Source organism: Triturus cristatus, chromosome 12, assembly GCF_964204655.1.
Source record: "Triturus cristatus chromosome 12, aTriCri1.1, whole genome shotgun sequence".
Lineage (NCBI taxonomy): Eukaryota > Metazoa > Chordata > Amphibia > Caudata > Salamandridae > Triturus > Triturus cristatus.
This window is the reverse complement of record NC_140595.1, coordinates 733,910,054-733,925,737: the sequence shown is the minus strand read 5'-3', so window position 1 is coordinate 733,925,737 and position 15,684 is coordinate 733,910,054. Positions and strand designations below refer to the sequence as shown.

General features: G+C 44.8%; 1 protein-coding gene across 1 annotated transcript in view; it reads left to right on the top strand.

Moving 5' to 3' along the window:
• Positions 1–15,684, top strand: part of AP4M1 (adaptor related protein complex 4 subunit mu 1) — a 198,019-nt gene that overhangs the window by 331 nt on the left and 182,004 nt on the right. The window contains exons 2-4 of the mRNA XM_085637309.1: positions 13,792–13,855; positions 14,002–14,087; positions 14,820–14,926. Of these exons, the coding sequence (XP_085493435.1) occupies positions 13,795–13,855; positions 14,002–14,087; positions 14,820–14,926 (254 nt within the window). The 5' untranslated portion in view covers positions 13,792–13,794. The remainder of the gene's footprint in view (positions 1–13,791; positions 13,856–14,001; positions 14,088–14,819; positions 14,927–15,684) is intronic.

The following is a 15,684-nucleotide window of genomic DNA, read 5'->3' as shown; positions in this document are numbered from 1 at the left end:
TCTTCTCTAGCCCCGGAGCACGCAAACGAACACGCCACTCAGAGAACTCAGCAAATGATGTCTTTATTCCTCAACATACGATCACACACTGTGGCAATACCTCTCCTTCACAACTCCCAGTAGACTACTTTGTGTCAAAGGCATGGCTAGGCAAAACACAGAATTTCTGCAGCAATTGCATCAATCTCTAGAGTTATCTCAACATTATTATTATTCCCTAAGATTTACTGGGCACACAAAGCTCTCTGCAGCAGGTGCCTTAACACAACCTTTGGAACCAGTTTAGCCAGAACAGATGTACTTGTTGCGTTTCTCCTTGTAACCATTTTCTGTGTGACAGAGTTCTTAAAAAATATATATATATAAGTTAACTGAGATTGCTTTTCATGACTTTGCCACCTTTTCATTGCCACACAAATACCCGGTAGACTGACACAAAAACATAATCTAAAGACGTAAACATACTTAGTATATATGTTTGGATAGGCATAGCATCCGCAGGCCTATCCTTCAGCTCAACTCAACCTCCGTAATAGTACATGCTACTGCCTAGATTAATGGATGACGCAAGGCAGCCACTTTGACTGACCAGCTGAGAGGGTGGAATGGCCAGCTGAAATGTTGTAGTGCTTCACAGCCCATTTAGGTGTATGAAGCACTGTATATTTGTATTAGGTATTCTAACTGCATATTTGTATTGGGTATTAGATTTATTTATATAAATGAAACTATAATAAAAGCAAATATGAAAAATATTAAAGGGCCAAGTTCCAAACATGCAATGGCCTGCACATTAAATAATTAACTTAATTCGGCAAGCTACACTGAAAGCTTTGAGACAGTAGCCTGCCAATAGGTCTCACCTGACGTAGACTGCGCAGACATGCGCAGTCTCGCTGGTGAGATTTAATGAGTTAGGGTAGATTTCACTAGTGGGGTTTAAGCCCCGCCCCTCTTTTCCATTGGCTGACGTCACCGTTTATGCTAAACTGTGGCCAGCCATTAGAAAAGAGCGTCTAGTGACGTACAGTTTTCTCTTTTAGAATCGTCCCAGTTGTACTGGCTCGGTTGCTTTACGTTTGTGGTAAAAGCTTTTCTTATCTTCATGGGACCATGTGTTTCAAACATATGGCCCCATAAAGACCAGAAAGCTTTTGCGAAGGACGAAAGTGAAAGCGGACCGTGCCTTAGCAGCTCAGCCAGGTGTGACGAGACTCCACCCCCTCTGCCATCGCCATTCCCGCACACGCGGAACAATAGAGCCGCATCCAGGGAGCGCGTGCCGCATGCAGGACAGGATGCGACATCTCTCACTAACATGAGCAGGTACAGTGATGGCTAGTTCTCCGCGTGCTTCTATGGAGTGTACAGAGCTATAACGTGTGAAAATGTTCCCCTTATCCTTAGATAAAACCCGTTTGTCGTGCTTGATTGGTAATGGAGAGAGCTGCGGAATCTCACTTTGAATTACCACTGTCCCATGCTTCTGCGATAAAAAGAGAGGAAAGACAACGAGGAGTGGAGTACATACCATGATGCTGTTATTGGATGACGGGTCATGCATGTCAGAACAGGGGAGCTCGTGGGCCGCCACTGCCCTCATGTGGCCTCTTAGTAAAAATAATAATAATAACCCGAAGAAGATGATAACTGGCACAAGTACTATTGTGGAGCTAGATTCTTTCTGGTCAGCGCTCTGGAGTTTATGAATCCTTTTCACCCCCGTATCCCTGCCCAGGGGCTGCGGTATCAGTGATATAGCCGGAGCAGTGGCACGGGATATCTGCGGCTTGAATGGTGCAATGCCGCTTCTGATTCTCTCCCTCCCCTCCAATCACCCTGACATCTTGAGCGTTTCGGCCCGCATTCCTTTCAACGTTTCTGACCACCCTTGGTCTCTTGTGGTTTACTCATCCGTTCTCTAGTTCCGATTACTGTACACCCACTGAGCACGCCGCCGCCCCCCCCCCCCACCTCGATACCGCGCTTAACTCTGCGTTCCGCCATGACGTCAGATTTTTCTCTGCAATATTGCACCGCAATATACTGCCTTCCGAATCTCCACCATCAGGTCTTCCCTTATTTTCGTGCTGCCCGTCATAACCTGCACCCGTTTCCGGCCATGCATTTTATTAGCCCGCTGTTTACGTCAACACACTATTACCCCGCACCACCCCCCTGCTTTTTTCTATCCATCTGACATTAGCGTTGTTTTCTGTATCAAGCTTAATTTGGCATTCTGTTCCTTTGTTTACAACATCCCTTTCCGTTCCCCCCCATTAAAAGCTGGTCTGCACGTGGTACTTTTGTTCGTGTGTATATAGCGCCGTACTGCCATTTGCCTTAGTACTGTCAGAAGTATAGCCTAGGTCGCTCGCTCCGTGGGTTTCTATTTTGCAGCGGGCGAGTAATTCGGGATAATCTTCGCTCCAAAGTTTTTTGATCTGCTACGCCCTGTCAAAACGAGCACTGGCAAAGGCAATATTCCTTGCTCTGACTCAGAGCCTTTTTTTGTTTGTTTTACAAGTGAATGCTACATAAGGGGAAATGAGACCTAAACGAGGCTGCCGCATGTTTGCACAAAAAGTATTAACTTGCTAAATTCGTGATGTGCCCATTTCACTGCTTGCTGACTTTCTTTCACAAGCCTTTCAGCTATAGTAGACCATTAAATTGTCAAGGCGTCAAGTAAGCCTTCATGCCTGGGTGATTTCTTGAGGCACTTTCTATTTCCATTTAACGCACTGAGTTCACCGTTCGTAGTTATTGTCCAACAGACGTACAGAGCTCACTTATGATGCAAGGAAAATCCCGACTTCTTCATTCAAACACTAGATAGAACTAATCGCATGCTAAGTGTTTTTACATAAAATTGTTATCAACTTTAGAGTAGTGTTAGTCCTCAATTTCAGCAGAATTTGGATTGGCAACATCTTCCTTCAAATTTAAAAATCGGGATTATTACCCCTAGCACAGTTGAAGCACGTGGGTGGTTTTACCGCATATGCAGGGCTTTAAGTGGGATGAAAAGACTGTTGGGGGGGGGGGGGGGCTCTCAGAGGGGCGAGGCAAATGTAATTAGGGCGTGGCTTAAAGGTGAGCTAAAAATCTGTGCTTAGCGTAGTGGATCACCCTACTGTTAATTTGCTGCTTCTGCCATTGTATCCAGATATGTAATACAACAAATAACATTACTCTTACAACAAACCAGGACTATTGGCTTTGTCAGTAGTTGTTAGCTGCATATGATAAATAAGCATTAACTACGGCTTCGTTGTATATAACATAGAAAATGCTTAAGCACTGAAATTATGAGACTGAAATAACTATAACAAGTCTCTTTGAAGTTCTATCAGAGCCAGTGAAGGGTGCCACTGCTGCAGAGTTAAGATTTATTTTTCACCCTCAGTGTGAGGGCAAAAATGGAGAGCCCGACAGGGATAAGTCTCTGCACCTGCTTTTTTTTTTTTTAGAACTGCTGGGGCTGAGCACCGGCAGGACCCAGCCCACTTAAAGCTCTGCATAAATGCAATAATGCCTCATGTGGTAAATTCACCATATTGAAAGCTGTCCAACAGCACCTACAGCTAACTGAAATAACCCATAAACTGTGTTGAGCACAGTGTGCCCTCCGACTTGTATTTTGCTGTTTGTCATTGCATCCAGATATACGACACAAGTAACATCATACCTGCAACAAGTCAGGACTATTGGCTTTGTCAATGGTTGTTCGTTGTATAAGATAAATAAGCAGCAACTATGGCGTGTATATAATATTGAACAAGCATTAGGTCTCGCCTTTCATTAAGTTAAAGCCATTTGCTTTGCTATACAATACCATTAGCAAAGCAAATGGCTTTAACTTAATTAAAGGCGAGGCCTATTGCATTTTCAATGCTTGTTACTGTGGTTTCCTTCTGGTTTAGGGCCCTTTCAATAAAAGTTTGCAAATGACTGATCCTAAAACTTAGGTGCTGTAAAGAATGTCCACACAAAGAAAAATGCTTTAAATATTTTTACCTTTTTTACACAGTCTCTCTCCCAATCACCTTGTGAAAATATTTAAGCTACTCAGAAAGACTGTTGCACAGTTATAATCCGGCGGATCGCTAAACGCTCCACATCTGTTCCTGGGTTTATTTCAATTTATTGCCTATTTTTCCTTATGACAAAATAGAAATTGAATCTTCTAGCCCCCCAGAGATACCAACATGTGTCTCACGATAGGAATTCTCCACCCCTGTATTTCCTCAATGAGTCGCCAAGGTGCTTGCACTGGTCTCTCAGATCGGGTGTTATCGGTGTCTGATCAAGGTGAATCTTAACTACCTCAAGACAGGCTCAGATGTTTGATCTAGACATTCAGGCGGGGGTCACCTCGCGCGTGGTCTTAGGCGCTGATGAACATTGAGTTAGATGTGTGACGAGTATTGTGTGATTGACTTTCTTGGACACAGCGCTGTCACTATGTGTCCACTGAACATTACAACCCTCAAAGGGTCAACAGCAAATGGAGTGTCTGCTTTCTGCTTCCGTTTCTCTTTGACTAGCTCCCAGTCCCCTTTGTCGAAGACTGTTTCATTGACGCATCAGCAATGAGCAGCATATGTTTTTATTTTGCACTTTCAAAAAGGGTCTCTGACACGAACCGTATCAGCATTCACCAATTGATCCAATGTACGTTGTGGTAGGTTGGTTCCGATGGCTCTCCCAGATAGCAAGTGGTGAGGAGTTGATCAATGCACCAGAAGGGCTTGGTTTAGATTGATTCCCTCCATCGATGCTCACTGAATGACCCTCTAAAGGGTGACCGTAAATCGTTCAACAAAACCACTGGACTAGGGCCAGAGAGGTGTACTCTTTTAATATTCGACATTGAGTCGACCAAGAAACTCCTTGAATTCTTTGCTATTGAAAGGCAGGCCACGATCAGATTTGAGAATAGTGGGGATGCTCCAAGCTACAAAGATGTAACCAAGCCGTGTTTTTGAGCCACCATAGGAGTTCCAAACGAAAATTGTATCTAGGGAGATTTGAGCTGAGTAATGGAGGCTAGAACACAAATGTAGAGCTTGCCATCTTTCGAGGGCTCTATAATGCAGAGGACTGGGAAAGATGGCTTGACCCAGTAGGCAAGTAAACCTACTAGACTGGTTAGCTTCCTGAGGATTAGAATGGAGCAAAAGAGGGCTTGTCCGAGCTCCTTTTGAGTGCGATGGAGTTTGCTTCTGCAGCTTTAGCATTCAACGACAAGTGTCAAGGGTGAAACCCAGGAGTTCTATCGACTAGGACGCAAAACAGATAGAATTTTCACATTTTACATTGAAGCCAAGGTTGATTGTGAGAGGAGTGAAGATGAAGAGTCTACTGGCATTTGAAGAATGTCGTCTAAGTGAATTATTAGGTGAACACCCTGAATTCTTAAGAAGGAACAAGGGTTCATAGCTGGCAATATTATGTGTATCCCCCATGAGCTGATTAAAGATGTTACTTGAAATAAGTGTCTATTGTCTTGTTGTTTCCTGTGAAAGGAGGGGGGAGAAAAACAATGTTAGACTATTCAGGGGCCGGTTGAAAATGGAAAGGAACAAAAAGTGCAAGAATGGGCGTGACTAACTCTGGGCACATACAGTAGTCCTATGCCAGCTATGAGGGCAAGCTTGTTGGCACCCCTGCAGATTAAAAAACAAATTCTGGATCTTGTATCACCATGGATAGGCCTAGGCCTTTGCGGGCACATACTAGGTTGGCATGGCTAAAGAGCCAAACAAAAAAGATACCCGTTACACATGAAGTCGCACACTCAGGAGATGGACACATGCCAGTTTACCACACTGGAGATATCTTCGCACCAAGAGCAACACAGCTATAACAAAATCTATGTTTGACAATACCAGAGATAAACCTTCTGTTGATGGAATTACAGAGGAATGGGGTTCACTTTCACAGACAGGCATTTTGGGTGTGAAATGCATTATATATAAATCACTATACATTTGAAAATAGCTTTTCCGTCACCATGACAGTCAAACTGGCTGACTAATATTACCAATTATAAATCTGGTAATGTATAGATGCACTTTAATGTCAATGCAAATTACAGATTATTAAATGATTCACTACAAAAGAGTAAATGCTGCCTTCATGGCACATTACCATGAAAAGGAAAGGTCAAGTAACGTTTTCAGGACCCTTTGAACATCATCTCACTAGCAGGGTGCAGCAATGTTGACAGTATTGACAAAAAAGCAGAACTAAAATGGATAGAAACATTCCACACTTACACTAACATACTATTTGGAAGAATAGAGCAGCAACAATGGCCTTAGGAACTTTGATAATACCTGAAGTGAATGCTATGTATAACTATTTTCTAGAGGAGACCCATGAGTTTTCAATATGTAGATTGTAATAAGCCATCCATGTAAATGACGTTAGTCAAGGTAGGTGTCTTTTTCTTTTCCAGCCTATTAAATCAAACTCATCAAAGGATTTACAAGTACCTTTTTTTCAAACAACCTTTATAAAAGCCCTTCTAGCTTGTCAGAGGCTTCTTCACTGGTTCTTTCCGGCACAAACATCTGTGGCCACTTAGGATTGCTGTTGAAAATATGCCTTTTATCTCTTTACTCAACATGGCCACCGATTGCACCATCTTGTGAAGTGATAAAGGTCACAACTCCCCACAACATTACCCTCATATGACATAAGCACACCACCCCTGCAGCATTTTAATGCCTACTGTAATTGTATACACATCGTTTTCCGGTAAACTAAAATACTGCCACTTTGGGGTGATTCAGCTTTCTTTTCCTACATCTTAAAGTTAGAGGCACAAACTATTTTAACATAGTTGCTCATTCGGCATAATTATTGTTGTCAGGGGCTCTGATTTGCCCTATGGCTCTGAATATTAATATGGCCCAATTCTGTCACAGTTACACAATGTAGCATAATCTGACTTAGCAACAATCCGTGCTGAGCAAAATACCAGAATTGCTTTCCTGTCCTCCAGAAAACTACAGCAGTGTATTCAGGAATCTGAGGAAAATAACATTTTAGTGACAAAGTACTTCATATATGTAGGAGAGTAGGGTCTGCTTTCTATGTTCACCCCCACTTTTTGCTTTTGCTTTACTGGTTTTCGACTTAGATGTGGCTGTGGGCCTGCTAATCAGACCCACAGCCCTGCTGTTCTCTCTCTAAATTAATACTATGTACTTTAGGTGCATAACCCATTTGGATAGGATCACCTTATTGGCCCCTGTACAGTGTACCCTAGGTACCCAGGGCATAGGTGTACCCTAGGCCTACCAGGGGCTGCAGCATGTATTATGCCACCCCTGGCCTGGCCTTCCATTTTGACACAACTGGCTGATCACTCAGCTGGGGCAAGGTCGTGTAATCACCCCTTGCTTAGGTGTAGTATTCCTATACCTAACTTACATATAGACACATGTGTACCTATTAGTCACTCCTATGGCAGGCATTGACAATCCTGGAGGCAGAGTGCTTGGTAACATGTGAGATGGTGCTCTAGCATGAGCTGAGCCTGTCTGCAGCTTTCGGAACCTTGTCCTTATAGCTGTTCTATGATATAGCCTACCATATACTCTTAAAGTGCCTTATAATCTTAGACGGTTATGGTAACTATGGTTTGGCTTTATCAAAACATGTCGTGTAAGGTGTCTAACACTAGGGAATAATACCCCCATGCCATTTCTGGACATGAGAATATTATTCCCCCCTTCTAGAGGGAAAGACATGTTAAAATCATACTTCAACTGTTAGCCTCTGACCAAAGCCTCAGCATCACAAAATGGATGCTGCTGCCACGACACAAGTCTGACCTCCTGCAGCTGGGAGTGATCCCAGCCAGGGAGGCCTGGACAATAGGTTTCCTGCTTGGGGAGGTGCTAGCACCTCCCCAGACAGCCTTTAGTGTATTGGGGCAGGGTGGGCTGAAAGGAATGAGACATGCCTGGGGCACACAAGGTGTTCCTTGCATAGTCCAGTTCAAACCGGCGCTGGGGCACTCCAGCCCCAGCTCTGGCGCGAAACTGGACAAAGGGAAGTGGGTGTAACCACCCCCTCCCAGGTCCCACCCATAAGGCGTGACCTAGCAGGTATCCCAGCCGCCCAGATTAGTATAAGAGTGGGAGTTTGGCCTCAAGAGATTAGATTATCCTGAACCTGCAAAACTGAACAGAAACTCTGGACCTTCGACATTCGACGAAAGAAGAAGACTGAAGAATCTCCCTTGTAGCCAAGGAGTGGCTACCCTGTGCAAACAGGCACCATCAAGAGACTACCCTTTGCTTTGCGACCGTTCTACGAGGAACCGACTGCAGAGCCCGACCAGAGCCTTGACTTCCAGACTTCTCCGACCCTCATCCACATCTGCAGCAGAGCTGAGATCCGTGGAGGCGACGAGCGACGTGGGACCGGCTACCTGGGAAAAGTGGCTAGTAACTTACAGCGCAGCTTCTGAGGTACCCTCGAAGTTGTGCACCGGGGATTGAGAAGCCCCAACCCCAAGCACCATCTGCACCGAAGATCAGCCCCCCACACTCCACGAGTCCTGCGTGGGGCCCTTCAGCATTTTCCTGCTTGCCGCGTCTGTCCGGTTGCTTGCCCGCTGGCTAGTGGCCTCTGTGACGACGCACCCTGAAATCTTCTGCGCTGGTTTGGCTCCTCCAGACTGGCTCCCGCTTCTCTGCAAAGAAGAAGCACCCCAGACCTTCCTGGTCTGCACCAGAAGCAAGTCCTTCGTTCTTCGTGGGTTCCGCTTGCCAAGGCTTGGTGAGTCCTAGTCCAACTTCGACGCCGCCGACAGCAAGAGCCTTCGTGGGACAGCTCGCCTCCTGGTCCTGGTCGTCCTCGACGCTTCCTGGTCCTCCTGGCTGCAGCGACAAGCTTCACCTTCACCTGCAATCTTCACGACATCGCCTGGTTCCTTCCTGGTTCCACGTGGTCACTGGCTAGTGACCTTGACTCTGTCCCTTCTGCTTGCAGGTTTCTTCTCTTCTTGATCCCAGCCTTGGGATCCACCGGACACTCTTCACTGACTGCCTGTCAGCATCTTTCTTCAGGCATCCATAGGAGTCGACGACGAAAACGACGCATCTTCACCCCTATGCACCCGCAGCCTGTGGGCTAGGTAACTTGGGTACTCCGGTGCTCATCAGGATAGTGACTATCCTAGTGTCTAGTTTTCAAGTCTCAACTTCCTAGCTACTCCGGAAGTGTCCTAAATCTACCGTTTCCTAAACTGTACTATTGCTATTGACTTTTACGCATTACGCGTGAGTGTTTCCACTCTGCACACGAATCCCGTGGGCCTCCCACTTCCTAACTAACGCTAGTGTAGTGTAGCCCCAGCGATTCCCTAGGCCTAGGCCTATTCTATTTCCGTGACAGTGGTTCTTATACCACTTACTTAGTATATGGTTTGCGTGGCCCCTAGGGCCTAACTGTATTACTTACCTGTGTGACTTACTGTATGCATTAATAAGACTGTGTTGTACTTACCTCTAATCTCATAAAGAGTGCTGAGGGTTTGCTTAGAATAAATACACTTTATTTTATATATATATATCTGTTGTGGTGTCCTTTCATTTGGTATTCAAGGGATTATATATGGTATCACAGCTGGCTTCACATGCCATTCAGAGTTTAGCCTAAGACTGCTCTTGTCCATGCTACCACTAGGATAGCTGGTCTATAAGGTTGACTTTACAACCAATCACCATAAGGGTATTTGGACTGATATAAGGTGTACACTATAACTAGTGACATCATACATCAGGCCAACTTCTCACAATATAGGAACAGACCTTTTTTTGCCAAACGTTACAGACATTAAGCAATTTCTCCCAGGTATGCCATCAGTACATTTATTTGGACAGTAAAAAGACACAATGATAGCAGAAAATATCCAAATTCATCATGCTTGAACGTATAATCAGGGAACTAAGTGACTGCATTCATTTGCAGGAGCCCAGTGTGTTTTTAGGTCTCATCTAACAGTTGCCAAAGACGTATTGTAAACTTACACCTGACTTACAGCGTGCCCATTTCTTACCATTGCTTGGTTTAGTTGGCGCTCTTATTTGCTTGCTTCTTATTCGATGGCATACCTTCCTTTCATAGTGTTTGTCATCCTCTGGAACATGGCCTCTTTCCCATCCTTTTGATTGTCAGTCTCGTATCCTAGTACCACTCCTTTTGAAGGGAAGGAACTACTATTTCCTTTTTGATTAAGCACTCCATGTGCTTGCAAGCTCTCTTGTGTGCTCCCCTGACCCCACTCCATGTTGCTTTCTCCCTTTTGCACTTGGCCCCCTCGTATGCTGCTTCCCCGAGTCCCCACCAAGGGCCCTTTTGTTTTTCGCCCATCCCCAAAAATCTTTTTATTTACCAGTTCATGTGGCATCTGCCTTCTTGTAGTCATAAAAAATGAAAATTGGCCCTGCGTCAGACCGTAGGCACGTGCATGTGTGGTGACGCACGTGGGCACAAACCGAATGAAGCTACCAGCAATAGCGGTTGCATCATTGCACCTTTATATTTCCTGCCAAAGCTGCGCAGCGTCGGCTAACTACACTGGCAAAGCCAATAGGTCCAAAAGGCAGACCTATGTGCTTTGCCAATGCGAGACCTATTGGCTTTGCCAATGCTAATTCTAAGTGCATGTAAGTCGGGTTCTAAAAGGACGTAGTTCCCTTTACTTTAATACTTAAAATGCTGATAATTTTTTGTGGGTTTAAGTAAATTACTCAAGACAGCGTGATGCTCCCTTTTACAAATGGGCTCTATCATCCCTTGATTATTGCAGGTACTTCCAAGTGATAATATGAACTGAAACGTAGTCAACAACATATTGCTTCTGTGAATAGTATGAGTTAACCACTGAACTATATGCACAACAGATACCGCCTATGTGTTTATAAGAGATCTTTTGATTATTTTTCCATATTCCTTGTAAGTCAGTACCTGCTAAAGTCCCAAGGGGTTACAGTGCTACACTCTACCAACTGTGCACAGTGTTATGTATTACTGTTGGTGCAAGCAGGTGCGTCTGTGTGTACTTGTTGAATATCTGCTGATATGTGCTTTGTCTATATGTTTTGTCTGTGTGTGCATGCACTAAGCCAAAGGTCTCTGAGGAATCCTGTAACCTCAGAGCTCCTACACCACCAACCTCTACAACAGCCTCCCCAGATCCATCTTCAACTTCAATGCCGGATCAGCTCCTGTGCAAACACCATGGCCTCACCAAAGACCACCAGAACAAGACCATTAGCAGGCTGGTAAATTGAAGAGCTCAAACTCACCAAGCACCACTGCAAGTAGCTAGACCGCAGATGAAGATAAAGCCCGGATGACACAGACAAGAGCATCTATAGATCAGCCCTCGGGCGATGCCACCACAAATCAGAGGCACCAAATGCTTTGCACACATCAAGTGCATCGAAAGCAGCACCAACAGTCACAAGTAAATCTTTTCTATTGTGAAAGATTTTACCTCTCCAGATGCAAGCTCCAGCAGCGTCACTGCCACAAAAGACCTCTGCACCTAGTTGTAATTCTTAAGCAGCAAGATCTCCAGTATCTATTTCGAGCCCCAACCAGGCTGCTCCACCGTTGCAGCTGCTCTACCTGTCGCGTTCAATGCCCAGAGGACCACCTTGAACACTTGGCCCAACATCACCATTCAATAAACCACAGCAACCATGTGCGGCATACACTTTAGAGCACCGTTGGACCCCTGCCCTCATCATATATTCACTAAAGGATTGAACCCCATGAACTCCGCTTTCACCCCGATCCTGAGTGACTCAATCACATGGCATCCACCTTCCTAAATGATTGGAAACACGCCATAGTTCTCCCTCTCCTAAAGGAACCCCAGAATGCTAGCCAACTACCGGGCCAACATCCTACCTTTCCTGTGGAGAGTCATGGAGAAGATCATGAACAAACATTTAGCTGTCAACCTCAAGGAGTACAACCTCCTCAGTACCACCCAATCCGGCTTCAGACGTAACCATAGCACTAAAACCACACTTGTCGCTGCCATGGATGACAAAGAGCCACTGCTGCCCCCATCCTTCTTGATCTATCTGTCGCCTTTGGTACAGTCCCCCACCCCGTCCCCATTTAGCACATACATAATGCTGGCATTCAGGAACCAGATCTGCGCTGGATCTGATGTTTCCTCACATGCTGGACCCAATGGGTCAGCCTGACTCCTTCCACTTCAGCTGCCACCAAACTCATCTTTGGAGTTCCACAAGAATCGTTGCTCAGTCTCATGCCGTTTAAAGCGTATATGGCCAAATTAGCCAGCATCATACTCCGCAACTGAATCAACATGATATCCCATGCAGACAACACTGAGCTCATCCTCTCCCTTTCCGACAAAACATCGAACACCCGAACAATCTTGTCTGCTTGCTTGTCAGATGTTACTAGATGGATAAAAACCAATTGCCTCAAGCTCAACACAGACAAGATAGAAGTAATTGTCTTTATTAAAGACACCTCGCTATAGGACTCCACCTATTGGCCTGCTGATCTCGGACCCGTACCCAAACCAACTCAGCCACCCACATGAAGAACCTCTGAATAATAGTCGACAAACAGCTCGCTAAGACCTGCCACATGAACGCAGTCTCTGCCGCTTGTTCCCAAAAACACTCGAGATGCTCAAGAAGATTTTCAAGTGTCTTGCCTTCAACACCCACAGAACTTTCATCATGGCCCTCCTCACCAGAAAGTTGGGCTACAACAATGCACTCTAGATTTCAACGTGCAACTGACCAGAAGACTCCAGACCGTATGCAATTCAGCTGTCAGACTGACAGTGAGTACCACCCACCCTGCCTCCCCTCGCACCCACATCAATCCACATCTCAAAGAGTTCCACTGGCTTCCTATCCACAAATGGGCACTCTTCAAACTCCTCACGCAGACACACAAAGCTTTGCACACCATCAGCTCCACCTATCTCAACAATTGCATTAACTTCCATATACCTACCAGGCAAGTCTGCTCAGCCGCACACCTACTCGCACACATCCTTAGTACGCGCAGAACCAGATCCGGTGGCTGGGCCTTCTCGTACTTCACTCACAAAGCCTGAAGTGACCTACCCCTGCACATCAGACATGTCTCTTTTCAGTAGCAGAATACCCTTGTGAGTCGTGGACCTTACAAATACCCATAACACATCCTTTTGGCTTTGTCAATGCTTGTTCTCCATAACATGTTCCTGTTGAAGGTTTCTTAGATTCAGGCTGCTAAGTTCATTGACAATGAATTATATGGGACCACCTCCAGTTCTCCATCACAAGGACTGAGCGTCCAAAGATCGTCTTTTAGATAGCTGCAGGTATGGGTCATTCTGGTATTCTCTTAATATGGGATGGTATTATACCAATCTTGTGAATTTGTGTAGGCCTCTAACTGGAGAAATACAAAAACCGTAAAATAAAGGGCCTAAAATAAACTATCTGCATTGATGCACAGCATTAGGGTAACAACGCATGCAGAGCGTTTATTTCATAAACTTAATGATTACACGCATTGATATGCAATGGTTTGAAGAGAGAAGAAGACACCAAGTACACAACTGCCTGGATAATTAATTGTGAATAGAATCCAGAAACACTTGTTCAGTTACCTTCTATATTTGATTCCTTAGGACTGTATGATGTTTACTGTTTATATGATTTCTGATTTGTCTTTGATCCACGCATTCGCTCATGGCGTTTCCATCTTTTGTAGGACATGATGATCTCCCAGATCTTCATCTTGTCTGCCAAAGGAGATCGGCTCATCTACAAGGACTGTATCCTTCCTAGAGTGGGTGCAGAATGAAAGTATGTGTGCGGGTAGCAGTGGTTTTCAGCAGTGTGCTTCTGAGGAGCTGTTGGAAGCCGGGGCAACTCCGTGTTAAGTCTCCATCTTTATTGTCCTTTACTTACATTCCTGTAGTTCGAGGAGATGCAAGCAGTGAGCAGGTAGAGACCTTTTACAGGAAGGTCAACGCTCTTCCAAAAGATCAGGCTCCTGTTGTGATGGTAAGTACCCTGTGCACCTCCTGGAACAATACAGTGCTGTAAAAGGCGAGAAATATAAAGTGATACATCAAAAATCCTATTTTTCTAGCCAGTGATAAAAAGCTTGGAGCCCTACTTGGAACTTCCAGTCATTGCCTGTTTCACCTCTCTGAACTATATTTAATAAACCCTGCAAATCCCTACCAGTCCCTTCTATTCACACATGGGTTTCAAATCCTTTGACACTTTTTACAGTCTCTGCTCCAGATCGTCTGTCGTGTTGAAACTAATTCTTACTATAACCATAAATTATGGATCCGTTTCAGTGCTTTTCCATTGTTGAAGCTCCCTTTGAGTTTCATGAAATGAGCCCTTGAATGGCTTCTGGATCAGGTTATCAAGTTGTCCTGCAGATGTGAGACCAATAGTCACCTCGTCTCTATCATGCCAGACTTGCTCTGACCTCCAGCCTGCCAGCTATATAATATTAAAAGCATCTTCAACAGAAACATATTGCTGGAATAATGATGCATATCAGGGGCAAAGGGGTAACATTAATTCTTGTAACTGATTTGAAGTGCATTATGCCATTTGTGTGGAGGTTTGTGTTGCATCCAATCATATATCCTTGTATTTAATGGGAGCTGGTATAAGTATTGTGAAGTGCGCCGCGGGGCACATGTGAACAAACATATTTCCTGTTTTCAGTGCGGGTTCAGTACCTGAGTCCTCTAACCACAATCTCTTCTCTAGATGCACGAAGGCTTACACTTTATCCATGTGCGGAACAGCGGTCTCTATTTTGTGGCTACCACTCGATCAGACAGCGCACCCTTCACGTTCATTGAGTTTCTCAACAGGTGAGTTCCTCTGCACGCTAACCTTTTGATGAGTAGCTCCAGAATGGCCACTGTGACAGACTTCCTGTCTTGGTGAGTGTCATTGGAGCTCATCCATTAACCCTGATGTGCGAAGGAACAATAGTCACTGTCTGAGGTACTGCTGTTGAGTGGTAAGTATCTCATTCAACTGTGTCCTTTGTGAAAGCAAATATTCGTGCGCTCCGCAGCTCAGATGCCCAGTATTCAACGCAGTCCCTTCCTGAAACCAGCTAGAGTACATTGCACATTGTTGGAGTCATAAATGCACATTTCCTATGAAGATGATGTCTTACTCTCGCCCTTCATCGAAGCTCTCTGCAGGGGACCTCTCTCTATCCTACTCCCCATCAGGCCTCGAAAAAATCATAAAAATGTGACCAGACCTGCAGGTTCATTTACAAGTGATTTAAATGTTGTGTTAAAAAAAACTTACATCCTGCAGCCTTTCATTTCAGACTCTTTGTACAGCACAATTGTCAGACTGTAAACTTTACAAAATCCTCTAACTTTGCTGCTTTTGAATCCTGGAGGTTGTGTTTACTTTTCTTTCTCTCACTGCAAATTGAAAGATATAAACTGACATTTAACCACTGTCTCTCAACGCAGAGCAAATGTGACCAGATAAAAAACAAGATTAAAGGCATCTTTATTGCTCATTCGCTTTCTGGTATAACAGAACGCCTCTTCTTTATCAGCTCGTCAGAACGAGCCAGTAGGCCCTAAAAGTAGCTCACCCT